The sequence below is a fragment of the Mustela nigripes genome, chromosome 2 (assembly GCF_022355385.1).
Source record: "Mustela nigripes isolate SB6536 chromosome 2, MUSNIG.SB6536, whole genome shotgun sequence".
NCBI classification, from domain to species: Eukaryota; Metazoa; Chordata; class Mammalia; order Carnivora; family Mustelidae; genus Mustela; species Mustela nigripes.
This window is the reverse complement of record NC_081558.1, coordinates 8132249-8147561: the sequence shown is the minus strand read 5'-3', so window position 1 is coordinate 8147561 and position 15313 is coordinate 8132249. Positions and strand designations below refer to the sequence as shown.

The window sequence follows — 15313 nt, the reverse complement described above, 5'->3', positions numbered from 1 at the left end:
GTGCTGTGAAGTATGTAAATCTGGTGATTCACAGACCTGGACCCCTGGGGCTAATAATACATTATATGTTAATAAAAATTTTTTAAAAATTACAGATACACACACACACAAAGGTATCGTGTCTCAAAGGATCAGAGCCACGGGAGCTCCACATGTCTGCGTTCAGGCCTACGCTCCATCGCCAGCGGTTCTCCTCTTGTCCCCGGAGCTCGGGGCCGATGGCTGAGGAGCTGGACAAGCCAGCGGCCCCACCCGCAGGTCACAGGCTCCCGGCACGTGTCAGTGGCCCCCACGTGAGCACCTGAGCCGGCGGGCTCACTAGTCTGGGTCATTCTGAGCTGCCAGGGCAGGGCCAGGGCGGCCAGACCTACGGACTGAGGAGGCAGCAGGGCCGCAGTCAGTCACGAGGAACCCCAGGGAGTGTGACCAGAGGCCTAGGCAGGCCCCGTGGTTTGTTCTGGGGTGCGCCCATCAGCCGGGCCCAGCTGAACGCCACCACCTGGCTTCTGGGGAGGGTTGCATGGGGAAGGGCCTGACGCGTCACCACAGTCCCAGGGGGCTCACCAGGCGCCCGTGGCCCTGACTCAGCCACCTATACCTGCTGCTGCCGCGGACCTGGCTCTGGGGTCGACGTGCCCCATGTGAGGCTGTCGGAACCCTGCTGGCACTCCCCCCTTGTCGGGGGCAGGTCACCCTCTGACCCGTCACTGTTTTCCACCACCAGGCACTGGGGAGAGCACAGCAAGCGGAGAGCGGCGAGATCTCCCACGAAGCTCTTGTAAAGCTCCCGCGCTGGTCAGGAGGACCGGAGCGAGCCGGTCCCCTGACAGAGGTCTCGCCGTGGTTAACGAAAACCAAGTAGGGCCAAAGGGAGCCCGCTTGGATTCCGCATGAGCCCCGGCGCGGCTGTCGAATCTCTGCTGTCCCGCCCCGCCCCGGCCGGCCCTCTCCAGCATGTACCTTGAGCCACTGCTTCTCGGTCAGCGAGTCGCTGTAGTCGACCTCCTTGCGGTGGCGGGAGCCGCGGCCGAACATCTTCTCCTCCTCCTCCTCGCAGGTCAGCCGCTCCACCTCCGCGTCGTCCTTGATGATCCACGAGGGGAGCTCGTCCTCCTCCATCAGGCGCGGCTTCCGCTTGGGGTTTCGGGCCTCCTCGCGCCTGCGGTCCAGGTCCATGCGCTGGGGGACGCGGGGCAGGGGACAGAGGGAGAGAGGTGTGAGCTCGGGGAGAGCTGGGGGTACACAGGGGCACGTGGCAAGGGGAGGCTGTGAGTCTGCTCAACGGCATCTCGGAGGTTTCTGGCTCTGAGAGCAGACCCTCGCTAGGGGCTCGGCCTCGGGGGCAGAGAATTCCAGAAAAGATGGGAGGGTCGCAGAAAAGGGACCAAGGGCCTACACTCTAACTCCGTGCGGACTTACGCCTTTTACCCACAGCTAAGGAGCACCTCTGACTGACCCCAGGCCGGGAACAGTACGACCTCCCTCTGAAAGGGAATCGTAAGGACAAAACAATCAGGAAGACAGGCAAGTCCTCCATGTGGCAAGCCTGAGGGTCACACAGAGGATGGGTGTGCATACATGTGTGCATGTGCATGTGCGTGTCCCACCATTGTGGCAATTCTCTTCGGGGACCATGGGAGGAGGACAGGTCAGTTAGGAGGCAGCATGGGGCCCCCCGAGAGAGGCCCCAGCTCCATGACCCACCAGAGACACCACCATCTCTAAGAAGTTTCGCTCTGTCTGTACTGAGCTGTCTTATTCTACTTGATGTCAGTAGGGCGGGGTGTGCGACGCCCGCAAAGCGCCCCCAGACGTGTGCGGGGCGCCCTCCTCCGCCCACGGTACCTACCATGAATAGGTCAAACTCCTCCTCGTGCCGGGCAATCATCTGGTTCACCGTCTCGTCGTCGGGCACTTCGTCTTCTTCCTAGAAGGGTTCGCACAGTTAGTCCGAGTGCGGAGAGGCCAGGGTGGGCGGCGGCCGGGCTCGGAGGCGAGCGGCGGCGGTCCGTGGGAGATGAGCTGGCGGTCCCTGTCCGGCTGCGGTGGATGGGGACCCACACGGCAGCGAGAGGCACACACGCACACGCACACGCACGCTCCGTGGGATCAGGGCCCTTGCTGGCCGTCTCAGCCGAGAAGCCGAGGATTGAATGGGCGTGGAGACTGAACTACCCCTCTCACCTTTAGAGGTGGCTCCTCCAAGTCGGGGTTGACGCCCGCTGGCGGAGGGGCAGTGTGGGCGAAGCTGGCACTGCCGCTGCCCGTGCTGCAGTGTCTGCTCTGTGGATAAATAGAGGACTTCAGTCTCCAGGGCTGTCAATCCGGCGTCTTTCACCAGCAGTTTAGAAAAAAAAAACCACTTCAAAGAAAAAGCAAGTACTCATCCTCTTTCCTTTCAGCCCACACTCCCTTTACTCCAAAGGGATGCAAAAAAAATAAGAGTGCAAAAAAGGTAAAAAAACAAAAATGAAAAGCCGCTCATGCGTCCACCACTCACGCCGGGGAGGGGGTCGGGGCCGGCGCTGCCCTCACCTCGTCCTGCTCCTCGTGCTCGAGGATGGCCTGCAGGAAGGCACGCCTCTCATGGCTGGAGGACTTCTGGTCGAACATGCCAGCCTGGATCACCTTCTGGTCAACATTGAGCTTGTACTTGGCCGCGGCCAGAATCTTCTCCTCTACGCTGTTGACCGTGCACAGACGGAGCACCCGCACCTCGTTCTGCTGCCCGATGCGGTGGGCGCGGTCCTGGGCTTGCAGGTCCTAGAAGAAGAGAGGCAGGTCAGTCCCAATCCAGCTCTGCGGAGGTCTAAGAGACAGCCAACACCTCGCGGTGCTGTCTAGAAAGGCCTTCTTTTTCTTGTGTGCCTGCTTTCTCCTGCTAGGCCCTTCTGCTGCCCCGACCAGCAGCTTCTCGAGCGGGGAGCCCAGGAACACATCCTGCAGCCTGTGCCAGATTGACGATCCCCGAGGACTGTCCCTTCCCATCTTACAGGATTCTCTAGGTACTCCAGGGCATGGTACAATTTGGAGGGCAAGTCCTGGGCGATTATGTTCCCAAGGAGCTTGTGTCACAGCTACATGGGACCTCTCACCCACTCCAGGAGGCCCCACGCTTGGGAAGGCCATATCATGGTTAAGGGAATCGTTCATGGAATGGTTAAGAAGCTGGGCAGCTTTTTGGAAATGCCTGGTTTGGTTGTAGGCCCTCCTCCTTCCCTGCTTTGCGGCCCAAGCTGAGGTCCAACCTCTATGAGACTCAGGACTCACTCTGTTTACACAGACCCTTCTGGTGATTGCGAGGGACGAAGAACTAAACGGCATTGGACACTCAGCCCAGAGTGTGCAGCACAACAAGCTCCGATCACATGGTAGCCGTGGCTGCCGACACCGGCTGCATCATCACTGCAGCTCCGAACCAGGAGGACTCGCATGAAACCCCACATCTGGACCAGTAGCAGTGGGGGCCTACAGTCAAGATTCACACCCAGGGGTCAGGTGGGGGGCCAGGAATGCCTTGTGTCTACAGCTGAACTCCGAGTTCGGCCGGCACGCTTCCTGGCGGTGCTTCCAAGCACGGGCTATCGGGCTCCAGGGAACCCCTGTCCACTGTCTGCCTACTACTGGGGGTAGCACACCACAATCACATCTCAGGAAACTGGCTGGTCACAGAGGTCTTGGTGAGAACTACACCCCAGGCTGATGACAGAAAGGGACACTAGTAACCAGCCTGAGTCTCCACCCAACGGATGGGCTACAGTTCACACCGTGTACTAGTGCCTCCAGGCTGCAGGGAAAGACGGGCTTATACTCTGTAGTGGGAGGGAAACCTGGGGCAGCCTCCTGGAAGCCACTCAGGCAGAGGTGACCTGAATGAGCAGAGGACATGCCCATGGGCCAAGCAACCCCCACCTCTCGGGGCTGCCTGGTCAGTGAGTCCTGTCCCAACACTCCAAAAGGGGGACAAGGGACTCCCTAAGTGGTCACGCTGAGCAACAAAACCCAGACGTCTGCCAAGTGCAGTCAGAGTCAAGCCTTAAGGCCACCATATGTCCGGACACCTGGCAGCTGAGGACATGCCTGTGTGGAGTTGCAGTGCGCTTGCCCGGAGAGGAGAAACAAAGCAGCTGCTCTAGGGAAGAACACGTGCTAGAACCCACCATGTTTCTGTCAAAACCAAAACACATGTGTGTACATATAGGTACACGATAGCACGTGGTCAGAAAGAGCGGGATTGGTGGGAGGGGGAAAATGGACTCTTTAGTTTGTTATTTTGAGTTACTGATATTTGCATTAAAAAAGTCTACTACTTTTACAATAAGACATCAGGAAAAGTTAAAACCTCCCTTAAAAATTGCCGTACCGGGGCATCTGGGTGGCTCAGTGGGTTAAAGCCTCTGCCTTTCACTCAGGTCATGATCCTGGGGTCCTGGGATTGAGCCCTGCAGCGGGCTCTCTGCTCAGTGGGGAGCCTGTCCCCGCCCCCCGCCTGCTTCTATGCCTACTTGTGATCTCTGTCAAATAAATAAATAAAATTAAAAAAAAAAAAATTGTTGTACCTACCAAATACCAGTTCTCTGAAGCTACTGGCATGGAGCCCCGGAGAGGGCACACAGATACAAAACCAGGGCAGCAGCGTACATACACACCCCAGTTGTTTCTAAAAGCACAAGTGTGTGAGAACTCACACAGGATGCAACCTGGAAGGCTTGGATCCCGAAAACTGAAAATCACTGACGGCTGGTAAGATAAGGGCATTTTCCACTTTACATATTTAAATAAAATGAGGACTTTTAAAAAAACAGGAACGGAGTATGTATTTTTCATAATCAAAGCAAAAAGAGATGTTTTAAAAAATAAAGAAAAATGAATACTTTCAGGGCTTTTCTACAAAGGCCTCAGGCGCCGTGGGTGCCACCAGGTACCCAGGATGGAAGAGGGTCTCCAGGGAGCCTCGAGTCCCTGCCCCACTTGGGGCCAGTCCAGCCTCACCTGGTGGGGGTTCCAGTCGCTGTCGAAGATGATCACAGTGTCGGCCGACTGGAGGTTGAGCCCGAGCCCCCCGGCGCGGGTGCTGAGCAGGAAGATGAAGTACTCGGAGCCCGGCTCATTGAAGGTTTTCAGCAGCATGCCCCGGTCCTCCGCTTTTGTCGTTCCTAAGGGGCGCAGGGACAAGGCTGTGAGTGGGGGCACCACGCAGGGTGGGGTGGGGAGCAATGGCGAGGAGGCACAGAGGAACAGCGGCTCCATAGAGCGGGGACAGCACGTGAACACATCCCACAGAGGCCTCCGGGGCCAACTCCATGATTGCTCCACACGCGTGCCCGAGCGGTGACACGAGAGCTGTTCAGGTTTAAGATGCAAACACGTGGACGCCACTCCTCCCACCCCAGGAGGTGGAAAGGAGCCCCTACAGGCCACCGCATCACCTTGGAGTCAAATGGGCCCAATGTGGGCATGACACAGGATGGGTGCCGGGGCACAGGGCCTGGAATGAGGGACTAGCTGGGAGGCTGGCACGTGCCTCCATCCCACGGCAGGGGGTTTCTCTATCCCCAGAGGCTTCTGCAGGCGAGCACACAGGTGCCTCACCATACGGACTCTGCCCTGCGAGCAGCAGTGGTTTCCCCTCTTCATGGAGCCACGGGGACTCTCACGTGACCAGTCAGGACATGATCCACAGCCCCGTGAGCACCAGAGGAGCACACAAAACCCGTGGGTGGCTGCCAGCTCAGACCAAAGGTGCCTTTGGCAAAATCAGGAGTCATTTTTGGTGATGAAATGAAGATTAAATGCTTCCAGCCACCTGCCCAGCCATCACGCTGCACAGCACAGAGGCCCGATGCCCACAGGGCCTGGCTGGGGCAGGGAAGGGGCAGGCCCATGGCAAAGGGCCCGCTGCCCCCAGGCCCAGCCCACACCTTCAATCTCACCGCTTTGACACTGGTAGGTTCCATCTCACAACATGCTGCTAAGCCCCTACCCTGTCTATTCTTTGCCAGAGCTGGTCTGTGCCCACGTGTGTACTGTGTAGCTGTGGCTAAGTAGACAAAAGGCTTCTCACCATGGAGAACAAGGAAAGAGAAGGGGCAAATGAACCCCTGCTACGGGGGAACACAGTCTCCACCTACAGCCTCTCCTGAGGGCTGGCATGGTGACAGACAAGACCCAGTGTGCACGCGGCCCGGCCCCTGAAGAATGGGCGAGGCGGCTGGAGAGGTCCGGCCACCCTGCTAGCAGGGGGGCAGTTTTCAGTCTCCAAGCCTTGGGAAGGAGGCCCCAGGAGGAGGCAGGAACATAGCAAGACACACATGTCATTTGTGCTTATAAAGGTTGCCCCAGATGGAACTCCAAGACCAGGAGGACAGATGGCAAGACAGACACAAAGGGCCGGCTGCGGGTGAGGGTAGGGAGGCCAGAGACTGACGGGCGATCAGCCCAGCAACCACAGGTCTGTAGTTTGTGAAACCACAGTTCCACCAGATGCACAGCAAGACAAATGAGGGCGCAGAGGTCTGGGGCATCCTGCCAGGGAAATGCACTTGGCGATGAGCTTCAATAAGAGCTCAGAGATGGGGCGCCTGGGTGGCTCAGTGGCTTAAAGCCTCTGCCTTCGGCTCCGGTCATGATCTCAGGGTCCTGGGATCGAGCCCGGCATCAGGCTCTCTGCTCAGCAGGGAGCCTATTTCCCCCACTCTCTAACTGCCTCTCTGCCTACTTGTGATCTCTGTTAAATAAATAAATAAAATCTTAAAAAAAAAAAAAAAAAAAAAAAAAAAAAGCTCAGAGGAGCTGTAAGAAAGGAGCCACCAAGTGAACTGTGTTCGAGCCAGAAGCTCCCAAGCTCGCTCCTGGGGCATCCGGGCACTCTTGCAGTTGGACAGAGCATGGACTTCCTCCAGGGCCTCCCTGGTCAGTCGACATGTGTCAGAGCATGTGTCCCACATGCTGTCAACCATCTCACTCAGCAACCTTCTCCCTGGGGCTCCCGCATGCTGGGATAAAGCCAGAGACACACAACTTCCCAGGAGAGCATGGGAGTCGCAGCTAAGCACTGTTCCCAGGAGAGCCTGCTGTCATCCTGTGTCACCAGCTCCCCTCTCCCCCGCCCCACTACCCTCCGTGCACACGATTCGGCCATGGACAAACCCGATTACAGCTCCAGCCCTGGCCAGTGACAGCTCTACAACCACCTGGCAGTGGAAAGAAAGGCACATGGCTCCCATCAACCTAGAGAGAGCCAGCCCCTGGACTTCTGGGGGAGAAGGTGGGCTGTAGTTGGGAACACAGAAAAAGTATAAAGGGAGCCTGGACAGCTTGCCTGAGTATTAAGCCAAGATGGAGGACAGCGGAGCCAAGAAAAGCCACAGCACTGTCCTCGAGACTCCTGGGTCCAGCTGTACCTGAAGCAAGAATAACCCGGGGACTCACTATACTTGTCCCTGATGTCCACAGGATGTGGACTTCTGCCAGCTCCCACTAAAAGAGGACAACCACTGGACCCAGAGCTGTAGTACAAACACTGTCAGCCTCATGTTTAGGAGACGGGGGTGTCGGATCCAGGCTGGAAGCTCTTCTAGGCCACAGGCTTGGATCCAGCCACGACGCTTGCAGAGCCCTCCCTCCTAGTCCTGTAAGCCTGTTTCACTGAATGTGCTAGGTTCACTCTGGATGCTCGACCCAGTTTCCGGGCCTTGCACGGCCTTGCAAAGGAGGCGACACTGGCCAGTAGCTTTGGCAACCGTGCATAAACCTGTCCCTCCACAAACATCTCTCCTGCTCATACTCACCATCAAGCCTGAGGTATTTAAAGCCGCGATACGCAAAATAATCTTCCATGATCGTCATGAGGGAGGTCATCTGACAGAACAGCAGCACTTTGTGGCTAGTGGCACGGAGTTTGGGAAGGATCCTATCGAGCAGCTCAAACTTCCCCGAGGCTCGGTACAGGTCCAGCCTGGTGAGCAGGGGGCAAGGGAAGAACACGTTAGTGACGGCCCTTGGCAGACAGGCAGAGGCGGAAGCGCACCTCCCCTCTCCAGGCTCTCAACATGGAGGTCAACGGCGCGGTTCTCCCAGGCTGACCCTCTGACCTCCATGAAATTCCAGCAAAGCCATTTCAACCCAAATCAAATACGCTCAAGGCCATACTCGGTCAAGGGTGAGCACATGATTATCATCCAACTCAGATACTTCTAAGAATGAGAAGAGATGCTATCGGGAAGCATGCTGGGACAACAGGAAGTGGGGCCTCCTCCCTAGCCCACGGGAGGAACTCCAGGAGCAGAGGCTCATGCTGGAGGGCCCACACCGCACCCCACGCAGTTTTAAGGGCCACTGCAGCTTCTCTCATTCCCTCTGGTCAACAAGCCCCAGCTGACAGCCTAGCAGACGGGCTGAGGGGGTACCGTGTGACATAGCGGCCGATATGCTGGGGGCCAGGACTTGAACTCAGATCCAGAAGCCCCCATTATGCAACTTGGAATGAAAAATATAGAGCAGGGGCGCCTGTGTGGCTCAGTGGGTTAAGCCTCTGCCTTCGACTCAGGTCATGATCTCAGGGTCCTGGGATCGAGTCCCATATCTGGCTATGTGCTCAGCAGGGAGCCTGCTTCCCCCTTTCTCTCTCTCTGCCTGCCTCTCTGCCCACTTGTGATCTCTCTCTGTTAAATAAATAAAATCTTTAAAAAAAAAAAATACAGAGCAAAAGAACTTTTTTGATCTTTTATTTGGTGCCCCTGTTCTTCAAAACCGTTTACTAGCTCAGAGAACTGCTGCTGGCCTCAGCTCTAGAGCAAGACTGCAGTGATGAAACTTCGACAGGGTACCCTCGTCCAACACCAGAGCCGAGTGAAGCCTAGGTTGCATCATCAATGCTAAGTGGCTCAGTTAGTTATGTGCCTGCGTTTGGTTAAGTCATGATCCCAGAACCCTTCTCTCTCTGCCCCTCCCCCTGCTTGTGCACGCTCACACACACACACACTCTCTCTCTAACAAATAAAATCTAAAAAAAAAAAAAAAAAAAAAAATGCTGGGAAAAAAAACCCCAATAACAAGGTGGATCAAATAGCATCTCTCTTAGCAGACAGAGTTGAGGCCCAGAGCGGTTAAAAAGGCTGTCACAGGGCAACTGGGTGGCTCAGTCGATTAAGCCTCTGCCTTTGGCTCAGGTCATGATCTCAGGGTGCTGGGATGGAGCTCCACATTGGGCTCTCTGCTCAGCAGGGAGCCTGCTTCCCGTCTCTCGCCCCCGCCTGCCTTTCTTCTACTTGTGATCTCTACCTGTCAAATACATATATAAAATCGTTAAAGAAAATAAAAAATAAAATAATACAGCTGTCACGAATCATAGAGCCCAGATGTGGCTCCGTGGGGCCTGGCAGCCAGCTCTGGCTCTCAAGATTAATGGAGGATTTCTATATTAGTCCTTTCTTCGGGTATATCTCTATTTCCTAAATTTTCTGACATGACTATAGCCTCTCTGAAATTGGACAAATGTCATGAGAGCAATAAAGCCACTCAAGAAGTGAAAAAGAGGGGTGCCTGGGTGGCTCAGTGGGTTAAGCCTCTGCCTTCGGCTCAGGTCATGATCTCAGGGTCCTGGGATCAAGCCCCGCATCGGGCTCTCTGCACAACAGGGAGCCTGCTTCCCCTGCTCTCTCTACCTGCCTCTATTTGTGATCTCTGTCAAGTAAATAAATAAAATCTTAAAAAAAAAAAAGAAAGAAAAGAAAAAAAGTGAAAAAGACCTTCACATGGACAGCGTGCCCACCCCCTTCACGGGGAAGCTTCTCACCCTTGCACAATGCCACCGGTAAACCCCAAGTGCTCGGAGAAGGACTCCTGCAACAGAATAAGAGATTGGTCAGCACAGGAAGAGGCCACCTAGTCCCACACCTCTGAGCCCCCACGCTGGTGCTCAGTGACCCACAGGGGCTCTGATGTGGCTCGGAGGCCCCACACAGGTGCTGCACAGGGCTTTTCTATCCCGCCCACCTCCCTTCTCTGGGGCTTCACCCGCCAAGAAAAGTCAATCATGACAGGACACTGGTAACCACCCAAATGAGTACACGGGGGCAGTGTGGGCCTGAGACCATCCTGGCGGTGGCGGGATGAAAGCCCAGGGATGTCAGGGGATTTGCAGAGATCCCGAGACTTCACACCAGAAAGTCAAGACATAATTGTGCAGTTCAGAAGCAAGCATCCAGACTCTCAAAGGGTATCGTGGCCCAAAAAAGTTCTGACCCAGAAACTTCCTGACATGGAAGAATGCTCTCGAGCTTCAAACCAGGAAGAGACCCCCACGGCCCTGAGCAGGAAGAGCCAGCGCGCCATGCAGCAGAGACAGTGGGACCTTATCAGGTGGGGACAAAAAGCCCCAAAGAAGGGTCTCTGAGTGTCGACCGCGGCTCTCTGAGGGCAGACTTTCTGGAGCTTTCATTTCTACTGTGTATTTCCCCACTAAGTTCAGGTTCTTTACAAGGAGCACTTACAAACAGGAAATCAACAGTGAAACACTAACTACATATTACCTATTTAAAGTATTAAAAAAGCATTTTTTAAAAAGCCCTCAGGGAAAAAGCCACTAGCTTTGCAGAGCCCATCCGTCAGGGACAGACGCCTGCGGGAGATGGGAGGGCCTGCGGCCCCGGCCCCGGCCCCGGGCCTCACCTCGATGTGCTGGAACATGTACGGGTGGTTGCAGATCTTCCGCAGCTGCATGATGGTGTTCATCAGGGTCTTGGTGCCGCCCTTGCCCTGCGGAGGCAGAAGAGAGGCTCCGCACTGGGTCCCGTCCCCAGGCCAGGGCTGGGGTGCAGGGGGAGGGGGGGGATGCAGAACGGAGCCGCTCCAGGGCAGGTAACTGGGAGCAAGGGGCTGGCCGCTGTGGCGGCACAGAGAGCTCAAGGCCAGATCTGCGGGGAGCAGAGACCGTCTGGCACACGAGAGCGGGTGGCAGGACCGAAGGGAAAGACCAGCATCTGCCTTGGTGGCGGGCATTGTGGGGAGTCCCTGGGGGGGCCGCAGCCAGATGGGCCACAACGACTTAAGATTTCTGGCTACAGAGAGAAGGAAGGGTGCGGGGGCGGGTGCTGGCTGCAGGCTGAGAAGTAACCCAGGAAACATGCTGCTGCACCCTCAGGTGAGAAAGGGCCCGAAGAACACAGGGAGAGGAAGACATGGGGAGGCGGGGCCGAGCCTGAAGCATGGGACGCAGAATCAAGGGACCCGGGAGGCTATCTCTGTCTCGATGAGGTGAGCTGGGGAGGGAGGGGTCTGCGACCTCAGAGCGGTCCCAGGAGATGGCAGCCCGCCCAGTCCTCACCGCACATCACCTCAAGCTCACTAAGTAACAAGGTGAAGGGGCTTAGGGGCATGGCTGTTGAGCCAGGATGGTGAGGCTCCAGAGAACATTCTAACTCTGCCGGGTTCATGCTGGCCTCCGCCCTACGGACGGATGCACCTGCAGGAGGCCAGCATTTCATAAGCAGAGAACACCGGGGAGTGACAGACTGGGAGGGTCTTGGGGGACTCCCTGGAGATAAGCCACCAGCCCCTGACCCGTCAGCCTTACTGAACGAGGCTGTTCCCCCCCAGCTGTGACTGAATTACGGCTGAGGCCCTTGTGATCACCACCAGATCAGGCCCTAAGCTCCACAGTCAACTCCAAGGAGGCGGAAGGCCCTGCAGGTGACAGAGTGCTCGAGCCCCAGCCCCAGCCTTGGACATTTGGATGGGGAAAGGGGGGGCCCACGGCTAACCTTCTTGTCCTTCTCGGAGCCGTCGGTGAGCAGCACCCCCTTGGCCTGCATGTGCCGGTAGAGCACACGCTGGAGCGCAGACATGTCACACTTGATGACGTATTCCACCTAAAGGGGCCACGTGTCACCAGTGAGACCAGAGACTCTCTGAGCCGAATGCCCAGCCCGTGCCCATGTCTGGTCTCTGAGCCTCTCAGAAGGACCCGGGACCCCAGGATAGGACTTGGAGGAGGGCACCAGAGAGGACGGTAAGGAGCCCCCTCCGCAGGGGGACTAGGGGCAGCAGGCTACGGGAGGTGCACTGGGACAGAGAAGCCTGGAGGGGATGTCCTGGCCCCAAAGGGGCAACCTGGCTACCTTCCCAAAACTCCTCTCCCGCCTGCTGGGAGCCAAGGGCAAGTACTGCCTGCCCGAGTCGGGGGAGAGGAGAGGGTGCCTGGTGGGACAGCCAGGGGACTAGGACCCAGAGCGAGCAGCCAGAGCCATCCTGGGTGTGAGCGGGCCCACGAGCAGCCCACAGCCGCTAAGCACTGAGGGTGCAGTGGGATGGGACCCCCCCGATCTCAGACACACCTGTCTCCATGTTACAGAGCCAGGGCGAGAGTGGCCATCCTCATGTCACACGGACACGACCAAGTGAAGCAAGACCAGGGCCACGAGAGAACACACCCAGGGCCGCTGCAGCGCCGCCGGACAGGGCCCACCCCGGGAAAGCCCCGGGCACGACACCGCAACTGTCCGCTCAGAACTGTCCATTACCTTCTCAGGCAACTGGGCTTCGACTTCCTTCTTCAGCCGCCGGAGCAGGAAGGGCCGCAGCACTTTGTGGAGACGACGGATGATGAGAATCGTCTCCTCCTCGTTCAGGTCCACCTGGCACCCCCACGAGACAAGCAAACCAAGGTTACCTCCAAAGGAAGGAGCCGGGGACGCGAAGGAGGGTCATCTGGAGTCGTCCTGCCCTCAGCGCCTCCGTTTCAGACTGCCTTACGCTTTATGGGCCTTGGTGGGGCGCCCTCTTCCTGTGGACAACTGCAAGGACCTGGAACCTTCCACAGAATTCTTAGGAGATAGAAACCAAGGCTCCAGGGAACCAGGTCCCACAGGCCTCATGAAAAGAAACACACAGGATACTTGGTTGTTTCCCCAAGAGTGATATAATCTCATGTGTCTGGAAACCTGCCAACATATCCAATCGGAAGGTGGAGAGCTCCACGTTCACAGAACTACTGGGTTGAGGCGCTTGGGGGTTCAGTGGGTTAAGCCTCTGCCTTCGGCTCAGGTCATCATCCCAGGGTCCTGGGATCAAGCCCCGCATCAGGCTCCCTGCTTCCCCCTCTCCCTCTGCCTACCGCTCTGCCTATTTGTGCTATCTCTGTCAAATGAATAAATAAAATCTTAAAAAAAGAACCACCGTGTGAAACGGGTGGTTGTCGTGGAGGTGGTCGCTGGAGCCCCAAATCCTCTCCTTTCAGCCTGGCAGGACAGAGCGCAAGAAATGCTGCTCTCCCAAGGCATCGAATACTCTGCCACGAAGTTCAACTTTTAAAAGTTAAAGAAAAGTCAAACAGGGACGCCTGGGTGGCTCAGTTGGTTGGACGACTGCCTTCGGCTCAGGTCATGGTCCCGGAGTCCCGGGATCGAGTCCCGCATCAGGCTCCCAGCTCCATGGGGAGTCTGCTTCTCCCTCTGACCTTCTCCTTGCTCATGTTCTCTCCCACTGTCTCTCTCTCAAATAAATAAATAAAAATCTTTAAAGAAAAGTCAAACAGACCACACTTAAACTTATCTTCCCTGGGTCCCCTGATCACCTCTCAGTAGAACTTTTGAACTTTTCCTAAACTTCAAAGTAAACAAAATAAGAACATTTGCTCCGTCAAGGCTCCTTGAAGTCGGAACACTGGGAGCGCCTCTTTGGAGACTCTTGGAAAAGCCAAGCTTTCTCCTTCGGGAGGGCTCCTGTCTCCACAGGGGCCAAGGACTGGGTACCTCTTGGATGACGGTAAGGTGGCCCCAGCTGGCCTGGACCTGCCTGCAGGGGACCTGACAGTCAGGAACCAGCTGCCTGGGCCAGGGAGCGGCAGCCCCGGGGAGCCCAGCCACCGTGGGCAGTGGCGCTCCTCGGCTACCCTCAACCTCGGCAAGTGCGCCCAGTTCCTCAGCCACAGGCTCCAGCCCCTCAGCCTCCTTCCACAGAAAACACGAGCTGCCCACAAATCCCCCTCAAACCCCAGCAGCACAGGAGGCTCACAATGGGAGCCGGCTTGGGGCCCTCCTCAAGCGGACAAAGACCAGGCCCCCGATGGCACATGCACCGTAGTCCAGCTTTCAGGCTGACGATGCCACCCACGGCCAGACAGACATTGAGAGACACTGGTCACAGCGCTTTTTAAAAACAAAATCTACGGAAGCTGACCATGTTGCTCCCCTGATGGAAACTTTCTGAGCTTCCTGCCGTTAGCGTGAAATGTGAACTCTCTAGAGGGACCCACAGGACCCTAGGGGCCCCCAGCTATGCCCTGCCAGCCCCACAGCTACCTCAGAGCCAGATTCCCGGCTGTGCCCTCCTTGGGCCTGAGGCACCGGGTCAGGGAAGCCCTGAAAGACTCCCCAGAGTTCACTCTCTTGATCTGTGCCCATCAGTCTCAGGGCAAAGGCGGCCTTGCTCCACGAACACATGGCCTTCGGCCCCAGCCCCACAGCTACCTCAGAGCCAGATTCCCGGCTGTGCCCTCCCTGGGCCTGAGGCACCGGGTCAGGGAAGCCCCGAAAGACTCCCCAGAGTCCACTCTCTTGATCTGTGCCCATCAGTCTCAGGGCAAAGGCGGCCTTGCTCCACGAACACATGGCCTTCGGCCCCAGGCCCTCAGCGGACACCCGTGAGCAGCTGCTGAGCCTAGCCTCGTGCCCGTGGGAAGTTCCTCTCCGCACGGCCCCAGCCACGGCGCCCTGTCCCCGCATGCAGCCTGCCACACACGCACCTTTTCTCCAGTCATGGCGAAGGGCGCGTTGAACCACTGCTCGAAGGTGCTGCAGCTCTTGAAGATGGTGGGCAGCAGGAAGTTGAGGAGCGCCCAGAGTTCGGGGAGCTTGTTCTGCAGCGGTGTGCCCGTCAGCAGCAGGCGGCGAGGGGCCACGTAGTGAGTGTTGAGGACCTGCGTCAGCTTGCAGTGATGATTTTTCATTCGGTGGCCTTCATCAACGATCATGTACTTCCAACGGATCTGCGGGGCCAAGAGCAAGTGGTCAGAGGGGCAGGGCGGCCTCCACCGTGGCTGGAACTTCCCCCCGCACCAGGCAAGTCTCCAGATAGAATCGCATATTCAGGTGAAGAACCAGAGCCTGACAAGGTCCCCTGACAAAAGGGACTGGCTCACCAGCTGACAGCTATATGACACTGCCTCTATGAAGCGTGGGGTGCAGACAGACACACGGGAGACAGGCCCTTGACCTGCTATCAGGTGAACACTGCAAGCTGCAGAACCGCACTCTGCTTTCCCCCCAAATTCCCTGTGTTTGTACGTAGCACAGAAAAATCCTCCAAGTAACCC

The 15313-nt window shown here is 57.0% G+C and overlaps 1 protein-coding gene across 4 annotated transcripts in view; it reads right to left on the bottom strand.

The window, feature by feature from the left end:
• SMARCA4 (SWI/SNF related, matrix associated, actin dependent regulator of chromatin, subfamily a, member 4) overlaps window positions 1-15313 on the bottom strand; it is an 87910-nt gene that overhangs the window by 21609 nt on the left and 50988 nt on the right. For 2 of the 4 annotated variants that reach the window (XM_059389037.1, XM_059389036.1), the window contains exons 19-29: window positions 14744-14986; window positions 12522-12635; window positions 11763-11870; window positions 10672-10758; window positions 9797-9843; window positions 7791-7957; window positions 4993-5156; window positions 2536-2763; window positions 2185-2283; window positions 1850-1927; window positions 961-1179 (exon numbers count right to left, since the gene is read on the bottom strand). In XM_059389037.1, coding sequence (XP_059245020.1) covers window positions 961-1179; window positions 1850-1927; window positions 2185-2283; window positions 2536-2763; window positions 4993-5156; window positions 7791-7957; window positions 9797-9843; window positions 10672-10758; window positions 11763-11870; window positions 12522-12635; window positions 14744-14986 — 1554 coding nt within the window. The remainder of the gene's footprint in view (window positions 1-960; window positions 1180-1849; window positions 1928-2184; window positions 2284-2535; window positions 2764-4992; window positions 5157-7790; window positions 7958-9796; window positions 9844-10671; window positions 10759-11762; window positions 11871-12521; window positions 12636-14743; window positions 14987-15313) is intronic. The other 2 variants (XM_059389038.1, XM_059389039.1) reach the window with 1 other exon arrangement.